The 19,580-nt window shown below is 41.8% G+C and overlaps 1 protein-coding gene across 1 annotated transcript in view; it reads right to left on the bottom strand.

Annotated features, from left to right (window-relative positions):
- Positions 1-11,874: 11,874 nt before the first annotated feature.
- The window catches only part of ASXL3 (ASXL transcriptional regulator 3), a 108,794-nt gene continuing 101,088 nt past the window's right edge, over positions 11,875-19,580 (bottom strand). The window contains exon 10 of the mRNA XM_045772855.2: positions 11,875-17,567. Within this exon, the coding sequence (XP_045628811.2) occupies positions 13,851-17,567 (3,717 nt within the window). The 3' untranslated portion in view covers positions 11,875-13,850. The remainder of the gene's footprint in view (positions 17,568-19,580) is intronic.

A 19,580-nucleotide genomic window follows, 5' to 3' on the forward strand; every position in this document is an offset into this window, starting at 1 on the left:
AATTAAGTGAGAATCATTCCTGTCCCTCTAAACTTAAGTGACAGCCTGGTCCAAAAACGATGTATGCAGGCGTGAAAGTCTCTGAGGCCCAAATCTTTACAACTGACCAATCCTTGCTCTACTCTCCAAATGCTCCCAAGTCCACTCCCTGCTTTAGAATTAGTAACCCATAGGCACAAGTCATAAGTATGATTTTCAGAGTTACTGAAGGGTTTTCCGTTCTGTCCTGTTCAGAGCAACCATTGTAGGTCACTGGGCCTCGATCAGAATTTGAAATGTGCCATTATTCCATATGAGTGCTTTTTTATTCATTTCCCTTTAGCTCCTAAATTACTTTTTGACATTGCCCTTTCAAAAACTTGATTTAATATTGGCTTCAACTGTGTGAGTTACCTTTCAATCAAAAGATATTTCCATGGTGTATTTGTTTGACCTGGTTCTACTGGGGCCCCAAATTGCCTTGCTTTGTGTTGAGGCATCTCAACCTCTATCCTTTCCTCCATTCATGCATTCTTTGGGAAAGACAACCCTGTGACAGCCCTGAGCCAATTCCAGTTTGCTTTTCCCTCCTGCCCAGAGAAATGCAAGAAAGAGCCACTAGACCAGTGCTGATTGTATTTTCCTTCATTTCACAGTACCTATTTTCTAGGCTTTTACAAAAATCATATTTATTGTTATGTATATTCACTGTAACAATTAAAAAAATAGAGAAGGAAGAAAGATAATTTTCCTCTTCTTCCAACCACATCATGTAACCAATGATAATATTTTAGTGTGTATCTCTCCATTCTTACCTCAAGGACTTGGCAAACGTATGCAAATACTGATTTATATATTTGAACTTTTGCATGGTTTTCTAGATGTGGCTCGTCTTCTAAAATTTATTTGCACTGGAATTGGAACTTGTTCAAGTATTTTTTTTTCTTATTTTTTACATGCTTTTGCATGTTTTCATTGAAATCACACCCTGGGGACTTTTCTTCCGCTATTAGCCGACCTGCCAGTGCCTTCCTGTCGAGCTATGCCCCTGTTGAACTGCAGCTGTCTGCCCTCTGGGACGTCCAAGTGGCCTTTGGCCTCATCCTCAGCTTTTCTTTTCTCTGAGAGTTTAAAGTGACTGGATCCAATTCAGTGAGCAGGTGTTAATGATTGCTACTGTGAGGCAACTGTCCCTTGTGTAGGACTTCTGGAACATTGGCTTAAGACGGACTCTGCTATAGCAAGAACGGGATTCTAGAACTTGTGGAACAAGCAGGGTGTATTGGCAAATTACTCATGTGGACCCCAAACATCTTAGGGCTGATCTATTGAAACGTTTTCCTGTTACTTCATATGATTTAACTGGTCATTTCTTAGAGCTAGAAAATCACCGCAGGCTGATTTTTACCCACAAATGACGGGTTCTTCAAGAGCAACTTCCCCGCTCAATGAGCGGGGTGTGCGATGTATGTAAAACAGACTGGACGGCCACTGGATGGCAGCAGAAATTTGAAAACTCTACAGCATGAATATACTTTGATTGTTTATTCTATCTCCTACTGTTTAGCATCCTGCAAGACACACGATTTTCAACAAAATGTCTTTTGACAGATAATACTCACCAATTTATCTCTCTAATGTAAGCTAGCATATTCAACCATGAGAAAAATACATAAAACATTAAACCTTATGACCCAATATTCTACAATATAATACACATTTTTAATACTACTCCGGATGACTTTAGATGGGTATAAGTTATTGTCCTAATATTTAAATGATACCATTACTTTTAATAGCTTTAAAAATCTGCTAACAGAAGTTTTACATATTCAAAGAAGAAATGCTGAAGAATTTAGAAAAGACAAAGAATAAAATTACTCAAAATCCCCAAACCTAAATTAACCATAGTCACTTTCATATACAGATATAATATATATAATTATATATATTATATATATATAATTTTTGAAGTGTTCTTGTTTTTTTTCAATAATAAAGTCTTTTTTTTTTTACATAATGCTTTAAATTGCTGTTTTTTTTTTAAAGATTTTATTTATTTATTTGACAGAGATAGAGACAGCCAGCGAGAGAGGGAACACAGGCAGAGGGAGTGGGAGAGGAAGAAGCAGGCTCATAGCAGAGGAGCCCGATGTGGGGCTCGATCCCACAACGCCGGGATCACGCCCTGAGCCGAAGGCAGACGCTTAACCACTGTGCCACCCAGGCGCCCCGTAAATTGCTGGGTTTTTAAATTTAATATAGTGTGAATTATTTGCCTGTCTCATTAAATATCTTTTTACAATGTTATATTTAGAAATAGAATAATATTGCCTCACATGGTTAGACTATTTTATAAGCAATTCCTCCTGGTTAAACATTTACCAATTATTTACCGATTTTTCTAATATTTACTCTTACAGACAACTGTCGCTAATTTTGAAGTCAAGATAGCTGATGGTTTTCAGCCTTCCAGTGTCGAGTGGTAAATTAATATCTTATACGGTGAGAGATCCTGAATTTTTCTCTGAGAGAGAGTCTGAACCTTCCGATCAGAATTGCCTGTTCTGATCCTAAGTCAGAACGCCAAGTGTGAGGCCCAGACTTCTACATTTTAACAACCTATCTGAGCTAGTTAAAAGCATACTGAAGCTTAGAACCACCGGCACTCTGACTCAGACTACAGTCAGAGGACCTCAACAATAATGTCAGCAGGAAATGCACAGACTTGGAGAAACGTTTCTATTTCATTGTCTCCATTTCTTGCTTCATTAGGTGGAAATGATGATGTGTCCTAAGGTGAGGGTGATGTCAAGGGAATACAGGTGTTTATCGTCTATTTCCAACCGTAAAATGCAGGCTTTGGAGACACTGTGGGCCAGAGTATGCCTCTCTGAATACCAGAGGTCACTACTGTGGCTGTCATATGCAACGAACTTTAGGCTAAGCAGCTTACATGTACTGCTATCCCTCACAGCGATAATTTCATCGTAATAGATAAGCTCAGAGGTTCAGATGGGTCAGGTAAATCAACGCAGGTGACTGTCGGCCAAAGTCAGGATTGGAATTCAATCAAGTCTTTCTGGTGCTGTGACCCGTGTTCATCAACTCTAGCACTCTGTGAGGCTCCACGCAGAAAGGTGTATGGATAGGTAGGCAAATGGAGTCTCCTCTTGGCTCAGGAAGTTGCTAAGAAGTCATTGTACAGTTACTGGTTGGTCGCTTTCCCCGGCTACTTACAAATGGCAAGAGGATACTTCAGAGCTGAAGCTGTGATATATCATGGAGTTCATTGAGAGGCAATCGGATTTATTGGTTCTTTTTATTTTAACTTCTTCATTTTAGATGGTGCAATGATTAACTACAGGTCAGAAAGTGTATCTACATTGTTCAGAGATTTTGGGAAACAATGTAATAAAATAGCAGACAAAAACATACCCTTGCTGACAGTTTCTTTAAAATGTATAGCTACTCATAACTACAAGAGGGCTGTGGGCAGAGAAGCTAGTTCTGAAGTTGTCATGCATACCGACATGTAACTAGCACCGCATGATTTAAAAAGGGCCTGGTTTTGGGAGACAGAGGGCCCTTTTTGAGTGACTTAATAGGCTTGACACTTACTTTCCTTCTCTGAAAATAGGGATCATACTACTTTCTTTGCTCTCAAGGTGGCTTAAGTCCAAGCAGGACACTAGATGATATAATACATGAGACCCTTTTAACACCTTGCTTGGTGAATAAATAATCCCACTCTGTATCAGAAGCCCAATAACATCGGCAAAAGAAAAAGAACTGATTTTGATCATTTACTAGGAAGGTTGCACTTTCTTCTCAAGCTGGGCCTTTGGAAATAGCTGATCCCACCAGTCATGCAAGAATCTTGGTAAGGGGAAGGCCTAGGAAGTTGATTCTTTTGCCTTCTGTAAGAACCTCCCCTATGTAGCGGGTCATTTGGAGAATGAGAGATAATTTTATGTAAACTATCTCCCACTGTACACTGAGACCCAGGGCCCTACATTTGCTTTTACCTATAACCCAAAGGTGTCTCCATCAGCTGTCCCCTTGGCATGCTCCTGTACCCTCACACCTTTGATTCTCGACTTACAAGTAACCTTCTATGTTAGTCATCGTGGGCAGCCACAAAAGACCATGACCCGGGTGACTTAAATACAGAAATTAATTTTCTCACGGTTCTGGAGGCTTGGAAGTCCAAGATCAAGGTGTTGGCCGATTTGGTTTCTGGTGAGACCTCTTCTGGCTTGCAGATGTCAACTTCTTGCTGTGTCTACACATGGGGTGGGGTGGGGAGAGGAAAAACACTCTGGTAACTTTTCTTATGAGAACACTAATCCCATAGTATCAAGCCCTGCTTTTAGGACCTCATTTAACTGTAATTACCTCTTTATAGGTCCTATCTCTATTACGGTCACATTTGGGGTTAGGGCTTCAACCTATGAATTTGGGGAGGAGACACAGTTCAGCCCATAGCATTTCCTCAGGGAGGCCTTCCCTGGGAAGCCCGTCTACGGTAACAACCTCTGTACCACTATACCCTCTATGCCCTTACTGTGGTTTATTTTCCATCATAACATTTCCCATTTTCCAACATACTACATCTGTCACATATTTCTCTCTTTGTTACCTGTCTTCCAACATGAGAATCAAAACTTAGGAGTTTTGACGGTTCATTTCAATCATCTTAGCACCCATCACGGAGTCTGGCACAGAGGAAGCCAACAATATAAAGACTGCTGTGCACATGAATGGACTATCCTCTGCTATGCACAATGGAACCTACCAGAGACACCAAATGAGATGAGATCCCACACCTGCTCTTCAGAAGGTCTCAGTCCTGTTACACAGACAAGGCTCGCTCTATGTGGACGGCAGCTCTAACTATAAACTATAACTCAGGAAATGATTGAAAAGGACTGTAGAAATCTGCATTGTGCACAGTCAAGGGAGACATTGGCTTCTCCTGCAAGAGCTAAGCACTTCAGATTTGCATAAATCTATTTGCTGACCCATGGGTCAGGAAATCAGATTTCCCATTATTAAAGTTATCATTCTTTCTTGGTAATATTTATATGAGCTAACTGCAAACCATAGAACAGGTCAAATCTATGCGCTGAAGTATGTTTTTAAATATCCATCCTCATAGGCAAATTATACACAGAAATATCCCATGATAATAGTTTAATAAATGACCATGTGTAAGAATAGCCAATTGTAAAGCCCAGGTTTTCCTTTCTGATAAATTAGTTTGATATTCACTTAAAAAAAAAAAGAAATGATTTACTAGGTCTCAGCCAGAGAGCTTTCTAAGTCATTCAAAATTTTATTAAGCTTGCAAAGGTATTTTTTTAAGCATTCCTTCATTAACTTGGATGTAAAATTATAGGAAAAAATAATCTCTAGTTTAGCTACAAGATAACATTCATTTTCCTGCTAAGGTCTAGTGACAAAACAATGTTAATGCACATTGCTACTTATTACTGCAATAGTGAATCCAAACTGAAATGAGGAGATGCTGATTTCCCTTGTCTGGTGAATCATGCAGGGCACGAAACCACAGTCCTGAAGCAAAGCAGACCATCTGTGCTGTTTTCTCCAGATGAGCCAAATTTGGTGACAAACCATTCTCCATACAAAGGAGCTTTTCTTTCTTTTTATTTTTCTATTTTAAGTGAGAAAGTGTAATTTCTCCAGTAAAAGATGCAGAAAAGTATTTTGCTTCTCCTATTATATAGCCTAAATATCTTGACTCTGAACCTAGACAACGTAAATTAAATTATGACTTCAAAGGAGATTTTTCTCTCCAAAACTTCCATTCCCTCAATTATTCTCCCCATCCACACCCAAGCTGTTCTGGAAAATAGGATGTTTCCTGGAAAGGTACATTTAAATGGCATTTTCTACTGAAATTAAAGTTAATTTTTTTGAATGGCATTTTCTGAGAACATTCCTTTCACTTTATGACAGTGTTTTGTGGTACAATTCTGAAGCACGACACACTCAAGAAATGTTTGATAACTATTTTTCCTGAAGAATCAAGTCATCAGTAAAATCTTTTGTCCCCTGTAACGCAGCCCCTAGCATAGAAGGGGTGATCAAACAAAACTAGTTTGCTCATTGAAGGTTGGATAAATCTTGGCATCAAAAATGCCCCAGTTGTTGAAATCCCCTTAAAAGTACTGAGGGTCAAGGAGTACGCTCTGCTTGTATTCAGTGAAATGACATAGTCTCCTTAAGAAGAAAAGAAAGTTAAGGCATCTCTTTTGGGAAATAACAAATTTCTCACACAATCTAACCTTATAAATTTATTATTACTTTGATATATCATCAAATAATTACTTATTAAAATACTTAAAATATTACCTTGCCAGATGGCTTCAAGAAAAATAGTTATGAGTTGATAAAAGATGATTTTGTCCTCTGGGGAAGATGGTGAGTCAGACACTAAATAGGAATGTGAGTAGCCCAAAGTCGTGCTCGTATCCTAGCGGCATGAAGAGAGACAGGTGGACAGAGGCCACTGGGCACTACTGAACAGTTTCTCTGTATTTCTACACTTATGTTCCCAGTTACCAGGCTGGAAGAAGTGAAGCAGTAGGATTCACTTAACCAGGTAAGGTTTGCTTGGAAAAATGTAGGTGAAGTTGATCTCTGACACTACATATCCTGGTGTTATCTGTTGGCTGTCCCATCTATGCCTCCTCAGTTTCCCTAGTGACCAAAACATTTCCCTCTTGTGATCACCAGCAAAGCGGGAAGCTTTTATTTCTTACAAATACTGCACGAGGCACTGTGAATTCCCTGACTTCAGTCCAGATCTGCAACTAGCCTGTGCAAGACTCAATCTTCGTGTTATCTGAACTCTACCGAATGACAGAAATAGCCAGAAGCAATGTCTTCTCCCTTAGGAAAAGAATAGCCCACATGGCAGCTTGTATCAGGACACTGCTATCCTTTGCTGTAGTCTCTGTAATACGATTTGACTTTTTAATGTCTAGAAACATGTATCACACTGATCTAAAAACTATGAAGAAGTCAATGACCACCAAGGACATCTGGTACCACAAACATCATTTTTAATATGCTGTTAACTTTTACAAAATCAATTATCAACATTACCAACATCTAAACAAATTCCTAGGTTCACGTAAGAAGGGCCTGGGACAGAGCTGTAACGTGTCTAAAGGATCATACACCTTGCAGAGATCATTATCAGGAAGGACCTTGTCTTTAGTGATGGGCCCTGTTCAAGGGCCATGGTTGGGACGCTGGCAGGGAGGATCATACCCTCACTGCCACTATGTCAGGCACAGGAAGGGACGTTCCTCTGGAGGTTTTGTTCTCACTCCTAAATGGTTTCACCCACATAGTGTCTCTCTTTCCCAATGCACCTTGTACATGTCTTGATTATACTCTTGTCATATTCAAATTATTTTATCATCTTTCCCACTAGCCTATAATTTTTTTCAAGGTTTGGGACCCTCTGATTTTTCTCAGAATCCCCAGTCTATAGAAGTCATTGTGATCCTGTAGCAAGTAAGAGGATAGGCTTGGTCTCTGAAAAACATTCTTTCATACTCCAGATTTTTGCCATGTATTCTTTTCTTTAAACCCGTTAAGCCTTGGGCTCCTCGATTATTACATGGCTGGAATAACAGTGCCTGCCTCACAGGATTTTTCTAAGGATAAATGTGATCATTAATACCTGTGAAATGCTTTGCAGCACTCCATACTAGCATTTCACAAGTATTTTCTACTATTTTTAAAAATAGAGTCTGCCTTTTGGGAACAACTCTGGGAAATGGCTGATTTGCTTCGTGTACAGTTAAAACTCTAAAAGTTTATTTATATGAAGATAGTTCATAAAATCTCCTTCATATTCAGATCATGAAGGCTAAAGACTTGAAAATGATTTATTGAAACATTATGTCCAGGCAACCTATAATTAAAGTCTTCAAATAAATTTATGGAGTGAGAGACACTTTCTAGGATTTCTGTTCAATTGTCTTTCGCAGGGAAAAAAAAAAAAGCCCAAACTGTTGTGTCGACTGCTCTCCCGGCTAGGTTCTTCCAAAATAAAATACTTATCTTTGATGACAAGGAAAGTGTCTACATGAAAGTTAATGAATCACTGGGTAAACTACTTATTCTCAGCCAAGGCCTATGATGGATACAAATAAATGCTTCAGATGCTAAGAGCAATTTTTACTCAAATAAGGCCACAATAATGTATTAAGAATAATTGAATACTTACATAAAAACTGTATAATCGTTCCTATTTCATGAGAATATAGGAATTAAAACATCAAGCATTCAGATCAGTTTCAATAAATGTCGGCTTAAAGAACGCTGGACTGTTCAACTTTCTCTAATGAATTTTGGAATAAAGGATGCCTGTGGAGTAATGCAATGAAAACAATAAATAAATTCCATGTTAAATAAAATTAAGAAAGCATTTTGTAAATATTTTACTAGAAAAAAATAGGACCAAAAGGGAATGCCATCGTTGTAGCGAAAATAGCCTAGTGAAACTTAGAAGTATCAATTTTCCATCGACTTACTTGGATAAGTTGGACTTTCATTAATATAGGCATTTAATTCTGTTTTTGGAGGAAGCAGTGTATTTTGTTTTTTCTCCCCCCTCCAAAAGTAAACATCCTCTTTCGCCATCTGGTGGCCAAAGACAGCATTATCCATGTAGATGAAAAAGTTGAACTATGATTTAAACAGTTATGTTTAAAGCTTTCCGATTCATCTTAAAGATAAGCGTGTTTTTTTAACCAATGTCAGTATAACCGAGGCAATTTTGTTCTAATGGTTCACAGCATTTTCTTCAAATAACTCTAACTGTAATATTTAATATAAGATTAAAAAAATAACCAAATCCATTCTTTTAACAAAGAATTTTCAAAGTTAATTCATTTGGAAAGTTAAAATTATATATGGTAGTTAACAATTTGACCCGAATATCTTTTGGTATAAAGAATTAACAAGATCTTTATGAAAGCAAGTTCCAAATATATTTTTTAAATGATAAGCACAGTAGATACTGTTAATTTCGAAGACCTTTCTGTTTTGACAGTTTTAACAGTAGTTATAACTGTGTGTTGGCAATTCACCAAACCAGAAAGGGTAGATAATTTAACTGTATATGGTTTTTTCTCCCTATAATTTTTAGAGTAAAATTGTCAATGTATTTATTAACACATTTTATGTAACTACCTTATTTCATAAAAAATTAAAAATGACAATTATTTAATGTTTAATTTCTTTATTTTCTCCAGAATATTTTAATATTGAAACCCAAATTGTTACTTTGAGAAAGGGAAAAACAGAGAAACATGAAGAGACAAACATTTCATTTCATTTAACTTATGGTATTGTGAGCAGTCACTTTTGTAGGCAACACTTTTTTTCTTTGTAGAAAAGAAATAAAAAACAAACAGCACCATTAAAGAATGCATGATCCCTGAATTCTAAACAAAACACTGTCTAAAAATTGTTTAAATGCTCCTTGCACTCAGTCACATTTAGTCAGGTATCAAAGCAAGCATAACAGTATTAAATTGTAGCAGTCTTTCTGAATCAACTGCTCCCCCTTCTGAGGATTTTACACACCTTTTCTGAGTTTTTCCTGTGGGAATAATATATTCTTTGGTAGAGGACTGAAGGAGGGTTTTACTTTTCTGTCTGCTGATATAAAATGTCTGTATGTTCAGGGCCTTCACCCCCAATCTGTGTTTGTCATGCATGTTATGTTTGGGTTGATTTCACATTTTGCTGTTACACTGTAGGAGTAATACCGCCTTTTTTATTTTTAAAAAGGCATTAAATGGCTAATGTCAAACAGATGTAAACATTCAGAATACTGACCCCCCCCCCCAAAAATACACACACACATTAAAAAAAAAAAAAAACTGTACTGAAAATATGAATCAGATTACGTTTCCAGGAAGCAGGGGGAAAAATACAGCAGTACAAGAAAATTATGGCAACCAAGTAAAGCACTTTCTTTGAAACATTCATGAACAGTACAAATACGACGAAGTTTTTCTACAGTCTAAATTATTCTGCAACTATCAAATATAGTACAAAGCGAAATAGTATGTGCTATAAAAAAGCAGCTCCTTTAAATTATAGTAAAAATGCTTTTTGTTCGCTTTACAGTGACAAAGCATGAGGACTGAAGACAAGATTTTTATATTCAGTGACATTTTGGCTACATAGGCCCCTGACAGTCTGACGAGTTCCTTTTCTAGGACTCTTCACATTGTTCTCTAGAAACACAGAAAGACAGTGACTCTGGGCTCTGCGTGCTCAGCGGGCTCATTCCCACCAGGCGGCTAGTGCGGTGCTGGCCTCCACACCAGAGAGACGATGCAACCCTAAGCTTGGCTTCAGCTTCTGTGACCTGGAACCTCACCAGACCGAGGACGACCTGGGAACCCAAGGCCACAGCAACTTCCTCTCATGAAATGGTGCGAGTGTTTAAAATGGGGCTGCGACACCACGTATTCCTACGCTTGGCTGCGCTATGAGGCACCATTTGCCCCAGCTGGCTGGGTTTTGTAGGTTTATTCTGAACAACTAGGAACATCCAACGTCTAGAAGTCACCTACACCTGCTATAGAGCTCATCCCAGAAACACAGACCACCATCAAGTCTTTATAGCAACCAGGCTCAACCTCATAGGTTTTCAAGTTTCTTCTTCAAACCAGACCTTAGCAGAGAAATCTTATATATAACCATGGTGCTCAGTTCACCAACATTTCTGCTATTCTCACTTTGGGGAAGGAAAACTATTTTCATTTTGAAAATGAATTTGCATCAAAACGTTCTTATTAACATGCCCATTAACTACCTAAATGTCTTTACACACTTCAGGCATATATGCATATCATAGAGGAGGGGGATGGGAACAGCAGTTTTCTTCCTTCCCCTGCTCCAAAAGTGCTACTTAGGGAAATACATCCTTTGTGATTAAAAAAAAAAAAAAAATTACATGTTACATGTGCAAGTTCTAGTCCTGATAGGGATATCATAGTGTCCAATAATCAGGATAATGCACACATTAACATTTGCACATTACACCACCATAACCATGTAGTAAATAACATACTACATTTGCACATAGGCAGACACCTGTGGAAATCAGGAAACTAAGAACCTACTTACCTAATCCAAACATAGTGGCTTTTGTATAGATATATATATATTAAGGGGACACTTGTAAAACATCTGACCCATATTTTACTTCTGAATTTTTCTTTCCATTATTTTTTAGCCCAAAGATATTAATTTTTCACTAATATAAACCACATGCAAACACCAGGAATTTGAACTGGGGCAAAAAAAAAAAAAAAAAAAGAGAGAGAGAGAAAGAAAGGGCACAGAAAAATTATCCTCTTTGGACCTGGGTGACAGAATCCATGCACGATCAACAATTGGTTCTCCAAAATTATGTGAAAAGTCACCTATTTTGTGAAAAATCAAAATATACGGAAGGACACTTTTTTTGTTATTCCCAGTAAGTACCTTGCAGGCGGTATTCCGCAACGAGGGAACTGATAATGAGCTCAGTACCACTGCAACCGTACCTCATATGCGGAGGACAAAGCTTTGTAGACCAGCGTTTCTCCAACACCCCGTGCCAGTTACTCACGTAGTAATTTTGAATCTGCTGGTGTGGACAGTACCTGACACTGGTAGAGCGGCAAGTGGATTTGGAAGGAGTTGGCATGCAAGTGTCTACCTTTTAGGGGTTCCCCTCTGAGACTAGAGCACGCTCTTCTGAACCAAGACAGTATAAGCAGACCAGAGAGAGGATGCCTCCCCAACACAGCCTGGCGGAGGGTGAGCTGGAACTTCCTCCGCATTCCTTGGGAGGGGCTGGTGAAGGGCGCTTCGAACTTTCTCAGTCACAAACTTTGTTAATTTCAATGTGAAAAACAGAAGTGACCTTACTGAAGCACCGAATGTCAGCCACGGAGGTAGACCCTTCTCTGCTTTTCTTTCTAAGGATCTTTCACTATTAGCAATGTATTAATAAAAGTGGCATCTGTATCACCTAATAAAATTTGGCAACATCACAATAAATATGGAGAAAAAAAAACACACCGTGGTTATTATAAAAAAAAATCACAAGTTTTTTTTTTTTTTCTCCAGGAATGTAACCTCTGCTCATTCCAGTTAATTTTTAAGACACGTTTTAAGGGAATGTCAAAAGTTTACATTGATGTGAGAATGTCTGTCATTCTTACCCTGGACACAGATGATTTCCGCACCCCCCCCCCATGTTTTGCTCCTTTTTTAAATTCTACAGCCACAATCAATCAATGGGTTAATGGCACTCCACATTTTGTGCTCTGTACTCCGAAGTTAAATGGGCGTGGTTTTTGTTGTCTTTCATCTTCCCAAAGTGTGCATGTATTTTTGAACTTGCTTTAGGGAACAGAGCCTCCTAACCTACAGCTGTTCTCTGGCATGAAGGTGGCCAAAGTATGTGGAATGCAGCCCAAATACTCAACACTCAGACTTCACTGGATAAACACTGACGCTATTTGTAAGATGCAGTATCCCATTTTCAAAAGCAGTTCCACTCCCCCAAATATGAAGAATGTACTGAATTCACCTGAGGGGGGGGGGGGAGAAACAAAACATGCAATACCTAGAATGAGTTTTAAAATAAGGGCTATTTTGGAGTCAAAAAGAATTAATTATATAGATTGCGAATCACGAGAGAAAAACCGATCAGAAACAGATCAACACGTCAGCCTTCTGTAGTTCCTTTTATCATCAATGATGCTTTGAAAGAGAGGTGGCCAACCTCTGCAGAGTCAGAAGCCAGAATGTACGGATGTCATCCATAAACAGTACAATTATTTTCCCCCCAATTTCAATATCTAGTAGTTGTATTAGAGAGAATAGAATGGACCAATATTTACATTATCAACCCACTTCTATGTGTTTGCATACACAGCATTTTACTTGCTGACTTTTTAAACTTTAGGGCATTTTTTTTTTCATACTTGCTCTTAAAAGCTACACATAATGCTCTGAAATCCTATGGGCCTCTGGGCCTCTGTTGGTCAACTGACCTTACAGTATCAGGCGTCAAAGGGCTCAAACCAGATTACTGGGCTTGAGGCCCACACTGTAATTTCAGGTATAAGACACATTTTACTACAATGTGTGTACAATGTCCAAGGCAGATCCAGATATTCTGCCAGTCTCTGAAAAGAGTAAAAGGGGAGGGAAGAGAATAAGGACAGTGGAGTTCATTAATGGCATACCTCCTTTAATGTATCTTTCGTGATATGAGCAAATACAAGGAATCATACATTTAAATCAGATTCCCCTTTCCAAGTATGATTTAATCACTATGGTAAAGAAAGGTCCAGAAGAGTCAACTGTGAAAACCCTTGTTGTAATGGTTAATCTACAGAAGAATGAATAACCAACCACCACCTTAAATCACCTTTACCATTAGCTTTCTACATCTGCATTTCTGGTTAGCGTTAAGTAATTAAAAATGTCCTTTTCTTATCTACACCTAGATTAAAAAAAAAACAAAAAACAAAACGAATGGGGTAGTGATCTGTGTACACTTGGACAGAAATTTTCCAAAGCTGGGAATGGCAACTTAATATGCAAAAGGCATGCCGCTGAGCCACTCGGGTAGGATGCGGTCTCCCCTTTCTGGGAAACGCAAGTAAAGAATCCCAGAGAGAAAAGATACTCTGTTCCAAAGTAAAATAAATTATCACGATATAAACCACTGAGTTATTCAATTTGTTGCTGCTGACGCCGTTTGGCTTTTCCGTGTTGAAAAGGGATACTGCATCTTTCCTCAGCTCTTACCGCACAACCAGGCAAGCTACACAGAGTTTGGAGGGACCTATGCAGTCGTCATGGCAGAAGGCCCCACAGCCTTTGCACACGATCATGGCTTTCAGCCGGCAAGAGCATTTCAGTTCCAATCCATCCGCGTTGCTGCTGTCGGCAAAGTTCTGAACGGCCATCTGAGCGTTCTGACCAGGCAGGCCTGTGGCAGGATTGGAGCCACTTCCCAAAATCCCAATGGACTTTTCAATTGCAGATGCTGCCCTTTTGAAGCTCGTGCTACCAAAGTGTATTGTTGGATAATTTCCACAGAGCTGCTGTTGTTGCTGCACCTGCATTTTCTGAGCAGCTAATTGGGTAAAAGGCTTTTGTGGCTCAGAAAGCAAATAGGAAGAGAAATCTGCATTTTTTAGCGCGAATGCTTTTAACTGTTCTTTCATTTCATTCTGGTCATAGGAAATTTGTTTCATGCCCAGTTCACAGCTGCTGCTTAAACCTTCCTCAAAAGAAAGAGGTTCCGATTTTATATTGCTACATATGCCCGTGGACTGTGGCCAACTAAGTCTCTTAGTGGTTTCCATGGTAACTGGTGGTTGCTTTTGATCGGATGGGACTTCTGCGTTAGGAAGAGGTGGAGGTAGCGGAGGTGGTGGCGGGGGAGGCGGGGGCAAGGCCAAGGGCGGAGGGGGCGGCGGGGGCGGAGGGGGCGGGGGGTGCACGAGTGCTTTGTTTGGCATTGCGTGTGCGGCCCCTCCCACCTCATCACCTTCTTTAATGGGCATGTTAGGGGATAGCATGTTGGCTAACCTTAGCTGGTGAGGCGCGGAAGAAAGGCCAACCTCTCCCAATCCCTTCTGTTCGAGGTGCCTGTTGAAGGCGAACGCATTACAGCCCACGGGGGTCTTGGCCGAGGCCTGTAGCAGAGCTGCACTGGGCACGGGCCCCCTGGCAGCCACAGGCATTTGGTAAAACTGCTGTCTGTGTGAGGTACCAGCATCAGCGTGGAAGCTGCCATTCTTGTCCACGTGGAAGAGGCTCTGCTGGAAGCTGCAGGAGGGGGGCAGCCGCTTCTGCTGTTTGACCTCGGGGCTGTGAACGATCCTGCTCTGCATGGGGTGCTTGCTCAGCCACTCCTGCTTAAACGGCTGGCTGGGGCCTCCTAGCTGAGTCATGCCCGAGCTGATCACGCAAGGCACCCCTTTCACATCTGGCTCCACCAGCAACTTCCCTGGCTCGCACTTAACTTGCGTGTGCTCCCCCACAGTCCTGGCGACCCTCTTTTTGGGGTGGTTTTCTCGCTTTCTCATTGGTAGTGGCGCAAGGGTCCCTGCCAGGTAGCCCTTGCCGTCCGGGTTCGGAGAGCTGGATGGCATTTCGACGACGCTCCTCTCCGGCGCCACTTTCCCCGCTGAGGTAGTTTGAAGGGGCAGAGGGAGCCTGTTGATTTCGAGCTTGGCCCCCAGCCTGGGCTGGGGCAACACCTTCTCCAAAGGCAGGTTGCCCTGCAGTAACTGCGTCACCAGTGGGTTGTTGGCCTCCACGGACGACAGCCGGCAGCCGGAGCCCCCCGCGCTGGGAACTCTCTTCAGGGGGTCTGCGGCCAAGGACATCGCCTCCTCCATGGGACCGGTGGGGGGGGCCTTCGCGTTCTGCGTCTGCTGCACGCTCGCCGCGACCTCCGCGGCCGGAGGCGGCAGCTCAGGGCTGGGGAAGTCCTCGGTGTCCATTCTAAAGCCCTTGTCCGCTTCGTGAGGCTCAGCCTTCACGGGGAGAGGGACGTTCGCTAGGAGATTCCTGGGGTGAAGTTCGGACAGGTGGGAGTAGCTGGCGTGTTCCGTTTTGATGGCCTTCGGACAGCTCTGCTCCAGATACTCTTTCTGTTTGCCCGCAGCAGGGTGACCAACCAGAGGCTGTCCTGTGCTCCGCATCCCCTCGTCGTTCCAGCAAATCCGGTTGCCTGGGTTGTACTGACCGCCACAGGTCGTGTCGGCTTCGCTTTTGAAAGTGCTCGGGCCCCGGGCCGGCTCGGCAAAGCTGTTACTAGCAGCGGGCACTTCGTTCACTTTGTCCGGCACCGCGAGGGGTGCTTCTCGGAGACCCGAGCAGGCGGCCTGCATCGCTGTACACTCCTGCTTCGCTGCCGAAGCGCTGATGAAACTCGGGCCGTGCTCCGCGCCTTCGCCGGCCACCAGCTCCGGCCTGCTGATGACAGACACCTGGGGACATGCCAGGGGCTGGCCGGAGGCTTCTGTCCTCCCTGACCGGCTCTGGACGTCCAAGCTGCCTTCTGCACTTTCGATGGAGACGGTCAGAGACAGCGTGGAGGTCAGCGTGGCACTGTGGTCCACGATGACTTTACACGGAATCGATCTGTTTATGGCTGCTGGTGCAAAGCCCCCCGCAGGTGGCTGAGGTTTCCCAGAACTGTCTGCCCTGTTTCGAGGCCCTGAATTTTTGTCCGAGCTTTCCGCGCTTAACTTGGGAGGACTCTCATAAGAGTTGATGGTCAGCATGCTTCCCGTAAACATGGCGACAGGTGGTCTCGCAGCCAGAGCGTCTGTGACCGCAGCTGACTCCCTGCAGCTGAGCGCCGCTCTCACAGTGGTACCCAGGGGTCCGGGGGCCTGTTCTTCACTCCCGGGCATGGCTATCTTCTCAGAAGGAAATCTGCTGTTAATCCCTGTCGGGGAAATCAAGACAGAGCTAGTGGAGAGATGGTTTGGCAAGTTGTTTCCAATGGAGGGAGTTGGCACAGAGGTGTACTGACTGGAGACTAGGTTACTGGCACTGCTGTTGGACAGTAGCAACTGCTTGTCGTCCATGGGGCTCGAGACACTGCAGCCCTCTGCTGGGACGGGGACAGGAGCACTTTCCATACATTTTGGTATAATGGCTATGCACGGAGTGTCAGTTCCCTGGATGGTTTTTAACATGCTTATATTACAAGCAGAAATTGTAGTGTTTGCACTGTCAACAGACATTAGAACAGAGGATTTATCAACAGAACTCACAAAGGGATGTTCTTTAATTGCTCCCGACATAGCAGTGCTGCAAACAGACACAGGGACAGAATTTTTATTAAAAAGCATGGGCACACTGCTATTTTCAGAAGAGGTAGATGAAACAATTTTCTCAGATAAATGTGACACGGGTATATTTTCGTCAGAACTATGCACAGATAAGTCCGTGGCAGTTTCTGGAAGTTTAGCTGGGTTAAGAGACTGCTGTAATACAGTGGTGGTCTCCCGGAGATGCGCAGACTTGTTGCTAGGAGATCTGCAGTTTGGATTGACAATAATCACACCGGTTGACCCTTCAATTTTTGTTTCAGGGGTAGAAGAGACTTCTAAGCTTGGAGGGCCTTCCTTTGAGCCGAGCGGAGGCAGCCGGGATTCTTTAGTGTTCTGGAAGAGGTGGGCTCGGGCTTGATGCTTTGCGAAGAGCTTCGCCTTCGTCTGCTCTTTGATATGTGCCAGGGTTCTCGCCTTTCCACCCTCTCCTGGGCTCCCCATGGCTCCTGAGACGATGCTCGCTGCGGCGGCTACAGCAGCTGCTGCGGCCGCCTCTCGCTGGGCCCTCGCTTGCTGGGCCCGGGCCTTGATGTCGGCAAGGGTCCTGGCTCCTGTGTTCCTCCCGCCGCCAACCGATGTGCTAGGGGACACGCGAGACTCTGGTTTGGAGACTGGCTGGCTCTTGATAATGAAAGGTGGCCCAATTTTGGAAAGCTGGATCTACAGGAAGGGGAACAGAAAGAGAAAGTGCTTGGTACATGATCACAGAGGAGGCAGGCGGAACGTGATAATGCAAGAGAGAAGACGGGCTGCATCATCTCATAATGTGGCATGAATGACACTTCAATCCCCAAATGGGCCTTTAGGGTATAAAGTGATAATAAGTGTGGCATGAATGTGAAATTCAGATTTTTAATCTCTGTTTTTCATCAGACCGGTGACTTCACTGGGTATGGAAATGAAACATCTTCTTAATGCCTCATATAAATGGAAACAAAATCCATGCTTCTTAAAATGAGGTTAGCTAAAAAAGACTTACAGACAGTTCGCTTTTAAATTATCTTCCTGGCATGGGAAACTGGGACCTTCCTTCTATATGAGTTTATCTCTTCATTTGCCACAAAGAAAAAAGCCCTAGCCAAGAGGTCAGAACACCAGAATTCTCAACCTGCCTTCACTCAAAGAAATTCTGTAATCTTAGCAAATCATCGTGTAACTTTGCTTTCTCCAGTGACCTCCGTGAGCCAGAGACTCTGTGGTTCTTCTGTACCTCCCATACCACCTGGCACGCTGGCTCATACCTGTATAATCATCACACACTAAGAGTTTGTAAACTCACTTGTCAAATGAGACTAGTTATTTCTGGTCTCTTTCCTTCACAGGGCTATTATGAAGATGGAATGAGACTACATTTGTGAGAGTGCTCTGCTTTCCAGAGGGATTTGGTATCATTATCTTTTCATGAAAGTAAGGGCAACTCTGGCTTTCTGCCTCTGACAGCAACTACGGGTTGGGCAGTTTCTTCGGATATTGGTAATCTACGATCTGCTGAGTTTCATAAATATCCCAACCCAATGTCCACCTAACTCATGCTAATTAAGAGACACAGTCATCACCAAATTCATGAGGCACAAGACTCAACAACCAACATCCCATAGCAAAGCCTGTGGTGCTCTAGTCACTGAAAACATTCTTCAGGTCGTAGATTTGGAGAGCTGGAAGGGATCTAGTTAAAGCCCCTCATTTTACAGTTGAAAAAACTGAGCCTGCAGTGAGAAAACAGGCTGCCCTGGGGTCATGTAACTAGGGAGTGAGAGAGACAGTTTATGGGTTCCCCATTCAGGGCTCTTGTCAGGTACTATGCTTCCCTTGTTTTCTTCCCTCCAGAAAAAGCTTTTCCTAGAAAACATATCTCCCTTCTAAACATATGTATATTTACACGAGAGACCCCTGACACATACTCTAGGATCGTATCAATCTGGAATTACGCTTTGGAACTTTGGTAGATGAAATGACCTTTCTGAGCTATCTCATTTCTCATGTTAAACCTGTGATGTCTCTCTTCTAATCCACAGACTTCAAAGAAAAAATGAATTTAGAGAGGAGATTCAATTTTTCCTTTTAAATATTTTCTTTAGTTAAAAAAAAAGAATTAAAAACATTTAAAAAATTAAACCTAGATGTACTAAACAAGAGCTCAAGGCCAAACAAACACCAAATACACTTATGTTATCCATCTACTGTAAAGTCTATACTACATGGAAAACAAGCTTTTGACAAAAATCAGACCGCTATGTTCAAAAATACTTCCTATGAAAAGCGTGCTTATATTTTTCTTTCCACTGCTTCAGAAATTAAAATGCATAGTGGGGCTTTAATTGGAGCTTAATGTTCATCTTTCACATCTTTAGAATCTTATTTAATAGGGGTTACTTTATTAAGTAGAATAACTACAGCTACACTCTTAAAAGTCAGCCTTATGGATATCATGAGACACATATATAAAACAGATGTCAGAGCAGAGCAAAATAAAGAGAAAGAGATTAAGAGAAACACAGCTTGAATACATTTATAATTCTAGACCAAACCTATGGTGGAATAATCCACTTTACTGTAGGACAATATAAATGGACTGAGATGAAAACACCAAATAAATATAGATTATATTCGGTAGGATTTTTTTTTTATTAAATAGTGTTTCTTTTGACTTAACCTTAATTTTCAGTTTACTTA

The sequence above is a fragment of the Ursus americanus genome, chromosome 19 (genome assembly GCF_024610735.1).
Source record: "Ursus americanus isolate L20-20 chromosome 19, mUrsAme1.1.p, whole genome shotgun sequence".
NCBI classification, from domain to species: domain Eukaryota; kingdom Metazoa; phylum Chordata; class Mammalia; order Carnivora; family Ursidae; genus Ursus; species Ursus americanus.